This window comes from Chrysochloris asiatica, unplaced genomic scaffold (genome assembly GCF_000296735.1).
Source record: "Chrysochloris asiatica unplaced genomic scaffold, ChrAsi1.0 scaffold00014, whole genome shotgun sequence".
NCBI lineage: Eukaryota > Metazoa > Chordata > Mammalia > Afrosoricida > Chrysochloridae > Chrysochloris > Chrysochloris asiatica.
Genome location: NW_006408532.1, coordinates 3,259,750 through 3,276,581, shown reverse-complemented (window position 1 = coordinate 3,276,581; position 16,832 = coordinate 3,259,750). Strand labels below are relative to the sequence as shown.

The 16,832-nt window shown below is 45.1% G+C and overlaps 1 protein-coding gene across 4 annotated transcripts in view; it reads left to right on the top strand.

Moving 5' to 3' along the window:
* MAPKAP1 (mitogen-activated protein kinase associated protein 1) overlaps positions 1–11,680 on the top strand; it is a 432,218-nt gene extending 420,538 nt beyond the window's left edge. The window contains exons 10-11 of one of the 4 annotated variants that reach the window (XM_006834768.1): positions 5,937–6,034; positions 11,131–11,680. In XM_006834768.1, coding sequence (XP_006834831.1) covers positions 5,937–6,034; positions 11,131–11,256 — 224 coding nt within the window. In that variant the 3' untranslated portion in view covers positions 11,257–11,680. The remainder of the gene's footprint in view (positions 1–5,936; positions 6,035–11,130) is intronic. The other 3 variants (XM_006834767.1, XM_006834769.1, XM_006834770.1) reach the window with 3 other exon arrangements.
* Positions 11,681–16,832: the final 5,152 nt, after the last annotated feature.

The following is a 16,832-nucleotide window of genomic DNA, read 5'->3' as shown; positions in this document are numbered from 1 at the left end:
GAAGATTCATTAACAACCTGCGATATGCAGATGATACAACCTTGCTTGCTGAAAGTGAAGAGTACTTAAAATACTTACTGATGAAGATCAAAGACCATAGCCTTTGGTATGGATTGCATCTCAATGTAAAGAAAACAAAAATCCTCACCACTGGACCAATAAACAACGTTCTTATCAATGGAGTAAAGATTGAAATTGTCAAAGAATTCATTTTCCTTGGATCACCTATCAGCAGTCAAGAAATCAAACGATGTATTCCATTAGGCAAATCTGCACAAAACCTTTTTAAAGTGTTGAAGAGCAAAGATGTCAGTGTGAAGACTAAATTTGCCTGACCCAAGCCATGGTATTTTCAATAACCTCATATGCATGCGAAAGTTGGACAGTGAATAAGGAAGATCGTAAATGAATTGATGCTTTTGAGTTACAGTGTTAGAAGAGAATATTGAAAGTGCCATGGGCTGCCAAAAGAACAAACAGATCTGTGTTGGAAAAAGTGCAGCCAAAGTGCTCCTTGGAGGCCAGGATGACCAAACTTCGTGTCTCATACTTAAGACATATTGTCAGGAGGGACCAGTCACTTGAGAGCCATACCATGTTTGGTAAGTGGAGGGTCTGAGAAACAAAGGAAGACCCCCAGTGATATGGATTGGCAAAGTGGCAGCATCAATAGGCTCAAGGATGGCAACAATTGTGAGGTTGGCCCAGGACCGTTCTGTTATACATGGGGTCGCTATGAGTCGCTACTAACTCAATGGCACCTAACAACAACCACAATTACAACTGTGGAAATAAACATGAGAATGACTAGAAGAAACCATGTTATGTCATTGTGCTAGATTATGAGGTGAGTATGGAGGGTTTTCCTCTATGTTCTTACATTTCTAGTGGTTTTTGAAATATATTTTATCATTGAAAATGAAAGTCAAGTGGTGGTGACACCTGTAGTTTTAGACAAAGGCAGGCTGTAGGTTCCCTTGGAAGTCCTAGCAGCATGCATTCACTGCCAGCCTCAGTCATTGCTGGCAGCTTGTGTTAGAAGGGGGTCTCCTTTCAAACAACATCCTCTGTAAGCACTTCTTTCAGCGGAGGATATACACTGTCCCTGTTTGCTTATGCTTGTCCTATCCAGTAACAGCAGTCTTTTCAGAATGACCACTATGGAATTGGCCAGAGGAAACTGTTTTTTCAATACAGCCTCTTGTTTTAGTTAAAATTCATAAATGCAGAAAATAAATTACAGCCCAAAACTCAACGGTCTCCACTTTGACATTTGTGATGCTAATTAGTTTCTGCTCAGTATTGCAGCCCATCTCCTCTGTTTTACTTTGAAAAGAAAAGAAAAAAAATGTAACTACACTTTTGCCTCTCCAGAGTTTTGTTTCAATATTTAGAGGCAGATACATAGTTTCAGCATCTGTCCTGTACATGTGACCAGTACTTAAAGGCCGTGGTTTATACCATTATATTAGTGTCTTCCTGTAGTAGTGTAGTTGCAAGTCTGCTCAAAAGAGTTCACTTAAAAACAAAATCTTCAAAATAATGAGCATGTTTAAGTATTAGTTCGATCACAGTTTTAAAAATTATCTCCACCACACGTAGTAAGCCCCTGATAATATCCAACCACAGATGCTCCTGCCTCCTTTATACCTGGACCTGGGCAGAGCTGGAATTCCTTTCTAAATCTTATTCCTGGAGCCCAGGCTTTTCCCTGTCTGTATCCCAGGCTTTTGTCATGCCTTACTTTCCAAACAGAATTTAACAATCCAGGAAAAAGAATTTGAATGTATTAGAACATTCAACTGTGTATTTTGTTTCAAAGTATACAACGGGCTTCAAAAGTTCATGTTAAAATTCCATTATCTTTTCATTCTATTTTTCCATGATTTTTTTTTTAGCTTCCATGAATATAATTTTTTTCTCAGCTGATCCTTTGCTCCCATGGCTTACCTCTTAAGAACTGCTGATCATTCCTTAACTTTTCAAGGGTAACTCTGCCCCACCTCTGGCACACCTCTGTGCCCCAGGCCACATGCTGGCTGCTGCTACAAAGGTCATTTGATCCCTCTGAGATGAGCCTAGATATAGCCAAGGTTACAACAGCCTTATCTTAACTGTTTCCATCAGTGATGCCTTCTTCCCAGACACATCTGGTGAAATGCTAATAATCACCCATGTTTATTAAAACACTTGTTTTCCAGCAAGAGGTTAATTAACTTGTTGCACTTTAATATATAGGTTTTGAACTAGGTGAAATTATCCAAGTATGAATTCTGCTTATTAGCTGCTATTGTAAAGCATAGATCCTGCCAACACTACTTTCTCTGTTTTCAAACCAGCCCCTTTTTGCCCCTATCTAAGCTCAGAACTGCATGCACTCCTACCTGGACCATGGTGGCAACTGGAAACCCTGCCTCCAAGCTCCAGAAAGCCAAATAAGTGCCCTAAAACACAATGCGACCATTCATTTCACTGTTCTGCTTAAAGCCCACTGGTGGCCCCACCAGCTAGTGAGTGGAGGTATTCCAGCCCTTTGTAGTCCCTCCCCATTCCTAAGCCTGAGCTCCCACAGCTGTAGTGCTGCCTCATCTCCTTACTTGTGACCCTGCCACCTCCTTACCTTCTGCCCCCTTCCTCTTTCATACCTTCTCCACCTCCTATTTTCCCAGCTATCCTCTATCCATTCCCCAAACTGGGTAGACGGCTCCTGCCTTGGTGTCTCCACTGCAGCTCGCTCCCTGTGTTTGCTTTTATTGCTGATCATACTTGATTGTTCATTTTTCTTTTCCCTGTACTGGCCTCTGCTCCTGGAGGGCCTGATCTGAGGAAAACTGTCTTTTCTAGCAAAACAAAGAATTCCCTGGAATGAAGGGGAAACTCATCAAAATATATTCTCTCTTGGAGTGTGTCAACCCTGTGGCTCCAATGGGAATGGAAACTTGATTTCCACTGCTCTTCACCTGAGCTGTAAACTCAAGCTCTTCCCAATAGAGCCAGAAGGAGGCTAACTGCCATTGCTGCCCCATTGGACCTTAACCTGGGTTATTAACAGCTGAGACTCTAATTCTTTGCAACAGGACTGTTTAAAATTCCATCACAAGTACTGGGGTAACTTAGTTCCTCTCTGTGTTGACTCCTCTTAGTGGTGTGAATGTTTCTACTGGCAAGAACAAATAAATCAGAGGTATAAGAGAGAGGGTTGGGATTTCTTCATTGTTTATATCCATTTCCCCAGGTGAGCTATGGAATGAAATGAGCTCTGGGACATGTGAGGTCCACATGGAGCTCCTGAGCATTGCCTACATAGTGAAAATACAGAAGGTGGGCTGTTTGGGGTCACCTGGCCTAAACATGTCGTTTTACAGGAGGCTTGGCATGGGGTTAGTTCATCTTTTCATGTTACTGTTGTGCATATGAACTGCACTTGTCCTGTCTGTGAGCCCAGGTTTGATACTCTCCACAGGCCCTGCGATCATAAGGGTTCAGTGTCAAAGTTTCCTTCCTGAAGCTCCCAGGCCCGTGCAAACTGCATATACAGATTTGGCACAACCTGAAAAGTGCAGGAAATATTTTTAATGTGTCTCAGTTGTTCAGAAAGAACATGCTCATCTTGGGATTTGGTTTGGTTTTGTTAGTGACGAGTGGGAGCAGGTGGTGCAGAGAGTCCATGAGATCACTTATCAGAGTGGTCAGTGAACCCCGAAGCGTACAGTCTGCAGGCCTCCCTAAGACCTTCTGGTCCGTCCTAGCCCCAGGCCCTGGTTTCTGTCTGTCATGGCCAGGTGTCAGCAGTAAGACCTCCTGGAGAGGTGTCACTGTTTGTCCTTCACAGTTCTGTGTCCTCCATAGATGTTCTCCTTGGTCACAGTGTGGTCAGTAAAAAAATTACATTGTTCTTCCACACAGTGGCATTATCAGACTAGACTCTTTAATGTCCCTAGGTAGACCCTGTGAAACTAAAGTGTGTATATATGAGGTGTGTATACATACACAGGTGTCCTGGGGTAGCACTGTAGGATAAGCACTCGACTGCTAACCCAAAGGTCAGCAGTTCAAACCCACTAGCCACTCCTTAGAAACCCTATACAGGATCACTATGAGTCAGAACAAACTCGATGATACATAACAACAAATCATACACACACACGTAAGTATCGATATATCTGTATAGGTGAGGTTCACTTCCCTACCAGAAACAAGTGATATTTAGCTTCCAGTCACGAATTTTAACATTTTAGTACAATTTAGAGTCAGGCTGAATTTGTCAAGTGATTGAAAGTGAGGTTTTTCAGAAATTATTAGCTAATTTTTTGGATAGAATTTATAGTCACAATTAGTATATCATAATGATGTTTCCAGGATAAAATACCAGCAGCACAAATTTTCTGGCCACAAATGTACAACATATATCAGTTTATTTTTGGAGATCTGAAGAATTAGCTACTGTAAATAAAGTCCCTGAAAAGATTTCTCCGGGAAAGAGGTGAACTTACAGTAATATGGGTGATATATTATTAATTAATAACTGACCAGCCACTGCTTCAATTAAAAGGACAGTGGATGAGGGGGCATAATAAAGAGGATATGCTGAATTTTCATTTTAAAAGCACCGAGGTCTGCAGACGTGTACTAGAGAAGCTCATAAGAGATGTCCCGAGCTGCTCCTTAGTTTAGGAACATTGTTGGAGTGCCAACTGCATGTCTCTTGTGGGCAAATCTCCTTTGGTTATCATTAATGACAGTCAACTTCAAAATAGCCTATGAAGAAAGGAATTTCTGGGGAGATCTCGGGGTCCTAGGACCACAGGAGAGGTATGTGTTGGGGTGAGAGGGCATATGGAACTGAAACCAAGTTTCCCAAAGCCCTTTGTTTTACTTATCTTTCATTCTTGTACCAGCTCAGTTAGGCTGGCAGCTCTGCCCCAGTGTAGGACAGGGACTGTGATTAACCAGTCTGGCCTGGAGAGTACAAACACGGCTGCAGGTCTCATAATAAGTACACTTCTTTAACTGGCAGGGTACAGTGTGAGACACCAACTCAAGCAGGGTACAAGGAAGTGTAGCTGTGAAGACTTATCCAAAGAAGTAGCAGTTGAGCCGAATCACCAAGAATAGGAAAGTTTTCTCCAGCCAGGTCAGTGAGAGAGGCATCCTTGGGGGATGTGGGGAGGATGGGTGCGAGTCCCTAGGAGTGTGCTATGCTGTACCAGGAAGTGGACCCCAAAATGGTAATGTTATTCTGCAGGTGGTAGGAAAAGGACATGAAAGAATTTGGACCCAGGTCACATTTATGTGTTAAGCAGATCGCTGAGCACTGAGATCAGTTTGCTTAGTGAAGCCGCTTTCCAAGGCAGTCTTTAGCACAGCAGATCCTACCCGAGCCCCATCCTTCCATGGTAGACATGATCCTCTTTCTGGGAGGAGCCTTGGGGAAGGCTTCCAGGCAACATCATAAGACCAGATTGACCCCTTCCATGTAATACCACCCCCAGCAAGAGCAGGGCTAGGCGAGAAGCTTCAATAATAGCTTATCATTAGCTTTTCTCTGTCCTGTTGCTCATTAATTTTATTTGCTCATTTTATTTTTAGAGTAATAATTTGGTGTTGATGAGCCTTCTGCCTTAAAAATACCTCCATCTCCATGTAATTATTGTATAGAAGTAGTTTTGTAAAGTCTTCCTAATGTGGCATTCCCCCAATACACTCTGGAGTAGAATGGGATTAACTGTTTGATCTGTTTATTTCATTTTGTTTTCTTTTACTGTCCATTTGCTATGCAGCCTGAGATAGAAGAATGTGGCTTCCCAAGAAGAGCAGTTGCTGCTCTGTCTCCACCTGTTCTCACTTGAATTGGAATAAGAAAGGGAGAATACTGGAGGATTCTCCCCATAGGTAAATCACCAGACCGTCCTCAACACTGTTTTCTCTCTCTCCAGGTCATGCAATATTTAAACTCACGTATCTAAGCAATCATGACTACAAACACCTCTACTTTGAATCTGACGCTGCTACTGTCAATGAGATTGTGCTCAAGGTGAGTGAGCAGTCCTTCCCCACCCCGGGACTAGGTGTATAGGTTGGGTTTCTGTCCAGGCACACCTGGAGCACTCCTTGACGCTAGGCAAAGCTCTAGGGCCCAAGTTTGCAATGATAGCTCATCTGGGTCACCCAGCTGATGAACCCACCCTAGAACCACACCGGTCTTCTGGCTCCAGTCTGGTGCCCTTTTCAGGGAAGCTGCTTTGCACCTCACTTCAGCCAAAGTTGAACCCCTTTTAGATTCTAGCCTCCTGACAATCTTAGTTCATTGCGTACATAGCTGTTCTTTTTATGTATCATTTATTTTCCTCTAACATTGCCAGGGGCTCCTGGAGGCTCCTGGAGCAAATTCCTAAGAAATTGTTATTGTTTTGTAGGTGCCTTAATTGTACACAAGGTGATATTAGCAACTTTATGTTGGAGTCTGTATGTTACTTGGTGTTAGCAATATTTACTGAGCCCTTACTGTGCCAGGCTAGTGCTTGGTGACCTCCTCCCTGCCCTCAGAGAGCTTTTCCTCTATCAGGAGAGACATACATGAAATAGGAAATTACAGAGAGAATTTTAGTTAATTATAAAATGCTATGTGGGTATTTAAAGGGTAAACTGACTCAGGGTCAGGGAGCTGGAAGAGGTGACTCCTGAAGGGTGGATGAAAAGGCACAAATACCATGTCAGAACAGAGAGCATTTCAGTCTGCTGGACCCAGCTGTGTGGTTATGAGAGGGGAAGAGCCAGACCCAAAGAACCTTGCAAACTGGGGTCTGGCTGAAAAAAGAGATTTTGGGTGTAGTAATCCTGTGGGGTCTGTTTGATTCAGGAGGTGTAGGGTAGAGCCCAGATTGTGTGTTTTATACTCCTAGGTGCTGCCCAGGCTTCAGGTCTGTGTACCACCCTCTGAGTAGCTCAGCCCTGTGCTAGTACTTTTCAGACTCTTGTTTCCAAACTGAAAATCATCTTTTCTCCATCAGATAGAAAAAGTAGAACTGCTATGGCAGGGCATGACTCAGAACCAAAGGGGACACCCCTACTCCTAATTGGGTAGCCCTGTCCATGATGTCACCTCCTATCCCATAAGGAGCAAGATACCTACTGTCCCACCCCACTCCCACAAAGGGCTGCTAGAGTACAAACTCAGTGAGATACGGCTAGCCTACCTAGCTTATTATTCCTTCCTAGTACTAGAAGTTTTCAGGTGACAATAATGAAAGTAGCCTAAGAGATTGCAAAGTGCAGGACCTGGGCTAAGGGCTTTACAGCTCATGTTTCATTGAGTCTTCACAACTCTGTGAGGTAGGTGATAGAGAATTATAGTTGATCACTGAACAATATAAGAGTTAGGGGCACAGACCTCCCTTACAGTTGAAAATTCAGGTATAATTTACAGTGAACCCTTGAACAACAGGAGTTTTTAACTGTGTGGACCCCACTTATATGCAGGATTTTTTTCAGGTGTTGCAAGTATCCACTTAACGCTCCATATAACACCAGTCATCTCCTTGTGAACAGTTGTCTGTCCATCAAGCGGATACTCACAATGCTAGAGCTCACCCCAGTAGCAACAGGGAGACAATCCATTTATCAGTGGGCCCACAAAATCCAAAAACGCGTGTTGTTCAAGGCTCAACTGTATTCCCATTTCCCAGTGAAAACTGAGGCCCTAAAAATATAGGTAACTTAGCCAGGATCAAAACTCTTCTAAGTGGCAGAACCAGAACTTACGCTGCTAACTCCCAGATGTGTGTATAGTCTCAAGGAGCTGAATGGGAGATTTCAGCAAAGTGGAGTCTCTTTGCAAGAACATTTTGAAGCTAAGTCCTCGTGGTTACACATGATTTTCAAAAGTAGTCAGTGGCATTCAAAAGGACAGAGCTGCTGGGAGGACATTTTGGAGCCGAGACACAGTAGCATGGTTGTTGGACAGAAAAGGTAAAGGGTTCAAAGGCCAACCTGGGTCAAAAGCCTCCTCCAACCAGGGAGTGGACACAGAGGGCTTGCCTAGATTGCTTAAAGCCTGCAAACTGTTAACTTACCACATTGTTAGGAGATAGCACAAGGAACTTGTGCAAAGTGTACAAGTGGTGGTTATGTGTCATGGAGTCCGTTATGACTCATAGCGACCCTGTGTAGGGTTTCCAAGGTGTAAATCTTTACAGGAGCAGAAAGCCTCATCTTTCTCCCATGGAACCGCTGGTAGTTTCGAACTGCTGACTGTGAAATTAGCAGCCTGACTCGTAACCACTTCTCTACCCAAGCTCCTTAAAGTGTACGTTGTTGTATTGTTTGTTGTGAAGTGCTGTCGAGTCGGTTCCGACCCATAACGAACTGGTTAAGGGTTTCTGAGGAGCAGCTGGTGAGCTTGAACCGCCGACCTTGCAGTTCTAATGGCTTTGCAGTCTGGCGCTTTAACCCACAGCACCACACCAGGACTCCAGAGTGTACATAGACTAGGTTAAAAAAAAATAAAAATTCACTACCCCATCAGGAGCTGGACTCTTTTATAGCCAGCATTAAAATATTCAAGACTTCAGGAGGAATCTAGTAAAATTATAATCCTGTGTTTGACATCAAAATAATTTTTACAACAGCAGATTGATGACAGAAACACAGGTAGGTTTATGACTTCAATATGAGACTGCAGAAGATCAAGTGCAGAGAAATCATTTTACAGAACCAAATGCTTCCTTAAAGCAGCTGCTTTTCTGCAAAATCCCTGAGGCCTATCACCTCGTCCAAAATGTCTGTTTTCATATCAGAATGTTTGTAGAAATGGCGTGTCATATGCAAAACTAGGAGAGGTGCAAGGTGCCCAGACCTGATTCACTTAAGGAGCATAAGTCTGTTGGAAGATTAAATCTCACTTCTTCTGTCTTTGGTTTTTATAGCAATTTAAATAGCTTTATTCACCTTCCCAGTGTTGGGACAATGACTTCGTGAGCTTTGCCGCAACTCTTGAGTGACTGAGCAGGGCAGCTGGCTCACTGGGGCAGCAGGCTTGTGTCAGTGCACTTGACAGAAATATTTAGTGTTTCCTCAGAGGCTCTTCACTGGTCAGTCTTAGGCTCAAGTAGTAGACTTGATTGTTCTAGAACTCTAGGGAGTTAGTCTGAAACTGAAGGGAGAAAATGAGGCCAGAGGCCAATGTCCAAGAAATTATCAAGACACTTCTGGATCAAATTATTGGTTCTCCCGTTGTAGAAATGCTAATGCCTCCCATTTATTGGGCGGTGACTATGGGTGAAGTATTTTGTTTATTACCTATTTACTATTCACAACTGCCCTGAATTATTATCCGTACTTTGTAAAGAAGGAGATGCAGGCCCAAGGCTACAGAGCTAATAAGGGTGGAGCTTTGATTTGAACCCAGCCCCTCAGGAGTCCCAGAGCCTGCCCATGTCCGCTTCCAGGTATAATTGAGCTAAGCTCTGTGCGGTCCCAATTCTGCAGGCTTTTGAGATGAATCTCAGAGGAATCGTTGGGCTCTTCAAAATGGTTCTTCTTGTGATCGAGTGATGGAGGCTGTGGCTTTATTGACCATGAAAACTCCCTATATTTTTATGCCTTAAGCTGTAAAATGCACTGAAAGTGAAACACTCTATAGTGCATAAAATTGTGCAAGTTTTAAGCCACAGCATATTAACCAGCTAATGGCAGACCAAAGGGCGTTTTTATCTTTTGATTATTACATTAATCTTCCATTAAAATTATCTATGATTATCATAAAGCACTGAAGATAATAAATTTAGGAAATAATTGGCTTGTTAAGGAACATTTAAAAAATGTTTTTGCCAAGTTACATGTGTGGAAAATCCACTGAAAACACTAGGTTGGCTGAGTGTGCAAACAATATAATCCAAAGATTGCTTTTATTAAAAATGATCAACCTCTTATCTCCGTACACTGTAGTGTCCTAAGTCGTCAGCCCAGCCCCATGGTCCTCATGATTTATTGCTCTCAGCTGGTAACTTGGCGAGGTGGTGGACCGAGCGTGTCAGGCCTTCTGTACTCGTCCGGCAGCCTTTAACGCCTGCTGCTGATAACTATCAGAGCAGAAAGTATGGTGGGGGCACAGTGTCCGAGCCCTGTCCCCACATGAGACCAGCCATCTTGTCCTGCCTCCACAGAAAGCCCTCTCAGTCAGCAGAGGCCACTCCTGCCAGGCGCCAAGGACACCTGGCCTCCTAAACTAGAATCAAACTGGGTGGTAACTGGTTTCTCTGGACAAAAGTATTAATGTTCCCAGTCATATAACCTTCAGCTCTTTGTGGGTGAAGGGAAATGGTGTTTGTTGACAAAAGCCCCAGGCAATGAATGGAAGGAGTAGTGGGAGGGCGTAAGAGAGTGGTTCTGCGGAGACAGAGTCCGAAGAATTGGGAGGCATGACAGTCCAGGGCTTGGCATCTTGGTCCAGATCTTTGCCCTGACACCAGCTTTGTGACCTTGGCCACTTCAGGCCTCCTCTGAGTCTTGCTTTCCTTTTTGTCATATGAATCCAGAGAGCTTATAATGAAATACCATCATTAGAAGTGCTGTACCTGGTCAGTTTGTTCTTAGTGCCGTGGAATCCATTCCAACTCATAACAACCCTGAATAGGGTTTCTGAGGAGCAGCTGGTGAGTTTGAACTGCCGACCTTGCAATTTAAACTGACTTTGCAATCCAGGCAAGTTAACCCACAGTGCCACTGGTAAGAGGGTGAATACTGGGTCTTGTTTTGATTTGTTTTATCCCTGTAACTGTTGTTGAGATGAGGAAGTGAGACTTGAGGAGACTAGGTGTAGTGCAAGCCCAAAACAGGGAAGCATCTCCTGAGGGCAGCCCAGGCTGAGGAGGGACTCTAGGTCCAGGAAGCAGCTCCACCCTTCCTGACTGAAAGGTCTTGGGCTGGCCTTTTATCACCATCCTCCAGGTTTCCATCAGAAAGCCAGCATTCTGGTCCCGGGCTGCCAAGGTGCTGAGACTGGACTCTCATCCACAAGAGAGCACCTAGGCCTGGGGGTCCCCCTGCCTGAGCCAGGACCCCTCTCTTCTACCTTTTTTTTGCCTGGCAGCTGGCTGACAAGTGACTAGGCTGTGTCCTCTTGCTTCTTAGGTTAACTACATCCTGGAATCTCGAGCAAGCACTGCCCGGGCAGACTATTTTGCTCAAAAACAAAGAAAACTGAACAGACGTACAAGCTTCAGCTTCCAGAAGGAGAAGAAATCAGGGCAGCAATGACATTGGCCTCCAGCCTCAATCTGCTGCCACAGCTCAGAGCCTACCTACCAGGGCCTTGGTGGCCCTAGAGCCCACCTTGTCCCTCTGAAGTCTTGGGGAGGGAGGCCAGCCCCTGGCTGACAGGCACAGGACTGGTGGGCTCTTGGAAAAGATATGGGGAGGGGCACCTTCTAACAAGAGCTAGGGACATTTCCATGGACCTGACCAGAGCCTGAGTGACAATGGCCTTGAAAACAGTGCCCGGGGCAGACTGCCACCAAGAGGAGCCACGTGCTGCCCAGCCGCCTTCACTGCCTGGTGGCCCTGCCTGAGGATGTACATAGCCATGCCCAGACATTTCCTTGCAACTTGATCAAATTTCTTATATGGAGAACAAAACAATGTACATTTCTTTTTTCCTTTTAATAAACAGGTGTACTCTTTATCATGGTTGGTATGGTGGACCATTCTTTGGGGTAGAGGATTGATTATGTTATTCTCTTTCAAATCTGTTCCCATATTGAGCAGGCAGATTGGAAATGCTATGGCTCGATTTCTCAGAAGAAATGTTTAGGGCTTAGTCAATAGTTTTAACTGTGCCATTTGTTTAAATGAATGCATTGCTTTGAGGATAGTATCTTACTGCAACTTAGTAAAGGAACCTAATGTTGTATGCCCCAAACTGGGTGATTTTCTTCTTGAAAAGCCTTGTCTCCTCAGCATGTCCCAGCACCTCTGATTTCAGAGAAGCAAAGCTGCAGGTCCACACATGACAGCAGGAGATGGCTGGTCTTAAGGTCATCCTAAGACCCCGGCCAGAAATGGACTTTTCCATTTCTTAATTAGCCCAGTGTGTGTTTCAGTTGACCGACCTGCATGTGAATTGTCCCTGGAACTGGGATCTTCTCTGCCTCTCTGATTTTGAAGGGGCTTTGTACCCTTTTCTTCTTCTCCATCCAGTGCCTGACTCCTTGTTGGAGCGGACTAGTAGCTGCTGTTTTTCACTCTATCAGGGAAACCAGTGAGCAGGATCCTGGGGGAGGAGGGAAACTTGCCCCCTGGCATATCCATCTTCCTGGGTTGGAAAAGGCAAGGGATCAGACGTCCACTACACCACACCTCTGGCCTCACCAGATGCCTCTGCGGCCCTCCGCCAACTTCTCCAGTGTGTATCCCAGGGTGACATCCTTTCACACTGTCCCCAACAGAGCTGATAAACTTAGTTCTTTCACTGAAGACTCGCAACTGAGACAATTTTTTAAATTGCTATACAAAGAGAGATGTGACTAAAACACAATCTCAAAATCAAGTGTGTTTCTTGGCACAAGGGGTCATTTTAATGAATTCTCTCATTCTGGTCTTTATTCAGCCAACAAAAGCATCCTTTTCTAATGTCTTCCAATCCTCTTCCCCTCATCACCACCCCCAGAACAAAAGAAATAGAATTTGTAGCTTGCTATTCTGTATTTGAATTTTTAGCAATTTTATATTTAGATATCTTTGAAAAATGTAAATGACTCATTTGGTCATTAAATCTTGTGACATATTCAGTACTAAAAATAAAACTCAAATGTATACTGTCTTTTTTTGCAAATTGTTTTGAATTCCCAAAGTCTTGAGTATGGCAGGATCTGAGCATGATGCTAAGCATGGCAACACTACAGTTGAGGGCAGCTGATGTGGTACCAAGTGTCTGACATGCACCATGGGCTGCCCTCAGTATTGAGCAAGCCAGGGTAATCGTCTTTACTCAGAATCAGCACAGCTCTCCTACTACAAGGTACAACACACATTCCATTTATGTAAACACACATGCCCAGCTTAAAGGATAGTTTAAGGGGGAACATTGTGTAGCCACTGCCCACATCAATCTCCTATCAGCACTGTTTAAGCTCCAGTTTTCCTCTGCCTCTCACACCGCGTAACCTCTCAATTTTAAGATACGACACAAGGCATCTGCCACTTTTGTCCCCCTACTGTCGGGCCCAAAGCAGAAACCCAGCACGTCTTATTGCTCTGAAGTAACCCAACATCCCCCACGCTTCTGTTCACCTGCTTCTGACTAGGCACCAGTATGGACCCTTGACCTATGTGGGGGTCCTCACTGACCAAGAGATCCTCATTCTAGAATAAAGCCACCAGGCTCACGACAGTTCCTGATTGGGCTTCTGAACGCAGTGGGGACTTTTACAAAGCGAGGCTAGATGATGGGCCTGGACCAGGGGTCTCTGGAGGCCTGGGCTCTGCTGGACCACTGGTAACTGCCCTGTACTGAAGGCCTACTTCATGCCAAGTAGGTAAGTGTAGTTCCCTTTAAAAATAAGCATTCTTTTTGTGACTCCCAGGCCTTGCCTGCTCAAGGCTTCAGTTTCTAATGTGTGAACAGAGGCCTGGATTAGGTGACCTTTGTAACGCTTTCTACCCATTGCCCACTGCCATCAAATCGATTCCAACTTACAGTGACCCTACATAGGGACTCCGAGACCGTAATCTTTATGGGGGCAGATACCCTCATCTTCCTCCCTCAGAGTACCTGCTGGATTTAAACCACCAAGCTTTCGGTCCTGTGTGTATTCCATAGTGCCTCCAGGGCTCCTGGTAGTCCCTTCTAGGGATCTAAATATCTCAGCATCAAGGTGAATTCTATCTACTGTCCAGGGGTTTCTGTTTGCCAGACTGAGGAGCTTCTGAGCTTCTAAAAGCGAATCCTAAAAGCTGAGAAATACTGTGGAGCCATGTCGTCCAGCCTCCTTTCTTGGGGCAGTGGGTGCATGTCCATCCCAGGCCTGGAGCCTCTGGGGACTAGTGTTTCCTAGCTGATTGCACTGTGTCCAGGTCAGGACTCCTCCCAGCTCTTGGGGGCCCATCTGGACCTCTGGATTGGTTCCTCTGCCTTGGTGCCTGCTCCCCAGTTCTGAGTGCCCCCACACACACCTCTCTTATCAGGACCCCCAGAACTAGAGGGTCTCACTGCCAGCTTTTGGAGACCACACTCACTCACTCTGAGTTTTCATGTCCCTGAAAACCTACAGGGTTGAGGGCTCCCCGTTCACCCAGGTCTGGGACTGGGCAGAAGTAAGGGTCCTGATTCAGCAGTTGTGACCCTCCCAGTGTGGTGAAGCCAAAAGGTGGGAAGAGACCTTCAGCCACACTGCAGTGACCTCTACACAGGTGCTGAGCAGACCAGCATGGACCTAGAAGGTGCCAGACAACATGGGAAGGCAAGCAAGAACAGGACAATAGGATGAATGTAAAGCTAATATTCTCCCATGTAAACTATCATATAATTCACAATAAAACATTAAAAAAAAAAAATAAAAAAAACTGGCAAAGGCGCAAGCCGGGACAGTGGGGGCAGGCTTGTCACACCCCTCACCAAAGGGAAGCAATTCTTGATGTACCCTGCACACATGTGGGAACGCTGGGACTCCTGCCAGCAGGCTGCAGAGTTGGCACCAGGAAGGCCCTTCAGCCAAGGCAGGAAGGATGGAGGGTGGCAGGAGACTACTGCAGCCTCCAGGGGAGAATAAAGGGCCCCCCTTCCTGAGCCCCCCAAAAGGGGAGGTTCTGTCATTTCTCTGTGACTCAGTGACCACTTTTGCTTTATCCAGCAGGGCAAGAATGGGGAGCCCCAAGACAGGAAAGAAAACAAATGGAAGCACAAGGGGCTTTGCTGCTGGCAGAGACAACCCTGTCCCCACGGCCCTGGTCCTGGGACTGCCTGAGAGGCCATACTGGAGGTCACACACAATACACACTACTAACATCCGGTTCTTGCCAGCATTTTTTGTTTTATACCAGTGAGAGAAAAAGGAGAGGCTTCTGATGAAGCTCCATTCAAGTCCTGGAATCAAATCTCTGCTCTCCACGCCCTAGTCTCTGACCTTGAGCAAGTCACAGTGTATGCCAGGCCTGGGCTCTCCACCTCTGAACTCATGGAATCTACCCTTTGCTCTCTGTGCACCAGTGGACTACGGGGGACCAGAGCCTTCCTGGAGTCTAGCTAGGGTCCTAGCATGAAGGTTCTACAGCTTGCATTCAAATCCCAGTTCCTCCACTTATGGCCTCAAGACCTTTAGTGATTAACTTCTCTGGGCCTCCATGTCCCTGTTGATGAAATGTGTTGAAAATCCCACCTCCCAGGGTTAGAATTGAAAATGTAGTGAGATAATGTATGCGCAGTGCTTGGTGCATTAACGCTAGTTGTTAAATGCCATGGAGTCCGTTTTGACTCATAGGAATCCTATATGGGATTTCAGAGGAATAGTGCTTGGTTTTGAAGTGCTTATCCAACTGCAACACACATTTATCAAGTGTTTGGAGTTTTGGTGTGGCACTGTTGGATAAGCACTGGACTGCTAACCACAAGGTCAGCAATTCAAACTCACCAACTGTTCCTTGGAAACCCTGTACTGGTTCACTGTAAGTAGGAACCAACTGGACAGCACTTAACAACAACATTGATGTTGATGTCTGTCTTCTTAATCTAGTTGCCTGAGTGCCATGTTCTCCCCCAGGAGTGCCATCTCTGATCGGGGGTCCAGCTGTGCCTAAGCTGCCCCTTGAGCCCCAAAGGCCAAAGAAACTGCCGAGGAGCAAACAACTCTGACTCGGGGGAAGGTAAGCACACCATGGATCTGTACCCAGTCCAAGTTTCAGGGTTGTCACAAAAACAAATGTGCCTTTCCCAGATGTTCTAGGAAATACTGGAAATTTCTTTTTATGCAAACCCTGCTTTTTGTCACGTTCAAAGGACCACAGGGAGAAGAATGGTTTTAAGTCAAATACGTCTAGGTTTAAATCCTGCACTTCTAGCTGAGTGAGCTCAGCAAGCTGCTTACATTTCCTGCTCTATAAAATTGGACATGAATACCTACTCAAAGGGTCTTATGAGAATAGGATGAGTTTACTCGTCAGGACAGGCCAGGCCAGGCTGGGCCGCAGTAACAAACATCCCCAAAGTCTCCGTGACTTAAGCACAGCACTCAAAGTTACCACACCACTCAAAGTTACCAAGTTGACTTGTCAAAGCAGCAGGTCTCCTGTAGCAACAACTAAATGCTATGGTTTGAAAGTGACGTATGTCATTTCCCTCTTCCATTCATTTCATTGACCACAACTGGTTATGTGGTGACACTGACTTCATGGGGGACAGGACTGCAAGTTGTAGATGTTGGAAATGCCCAATGCCTCCATGAGACGACACTGTGCTTCCCAAGCACCACGAGGTGCAGGCCTCACCAAGGTAGCCCCTGGCCTCATTTAATGTTTTTCTTCTAAATTTATCCAGGTTAACATTGTTCTCTACCTTAAACCTCATCTTAAACTAGTGGTCTCTCTCTGACCAGAGGAAAGTTATGAAAACCAAAGATTCAAGGAAACAATGTATATTAACGGACCCCACAGACATCAATCTCCATGACCCTGAGACCAGAAGCACTAAATGGTGTCCGGCTTCTCTGAAAGGGATCACAGTAGATCCTGGATAGAGTGGGAGAAAAATATGGAACAAAACTCAAAATCACAAAAGAGACCAGGCTTTACTGGTCAGAAAAGACTGGAGGAAACCCACCGAGACTAGGTCTGGAACTGAGCTT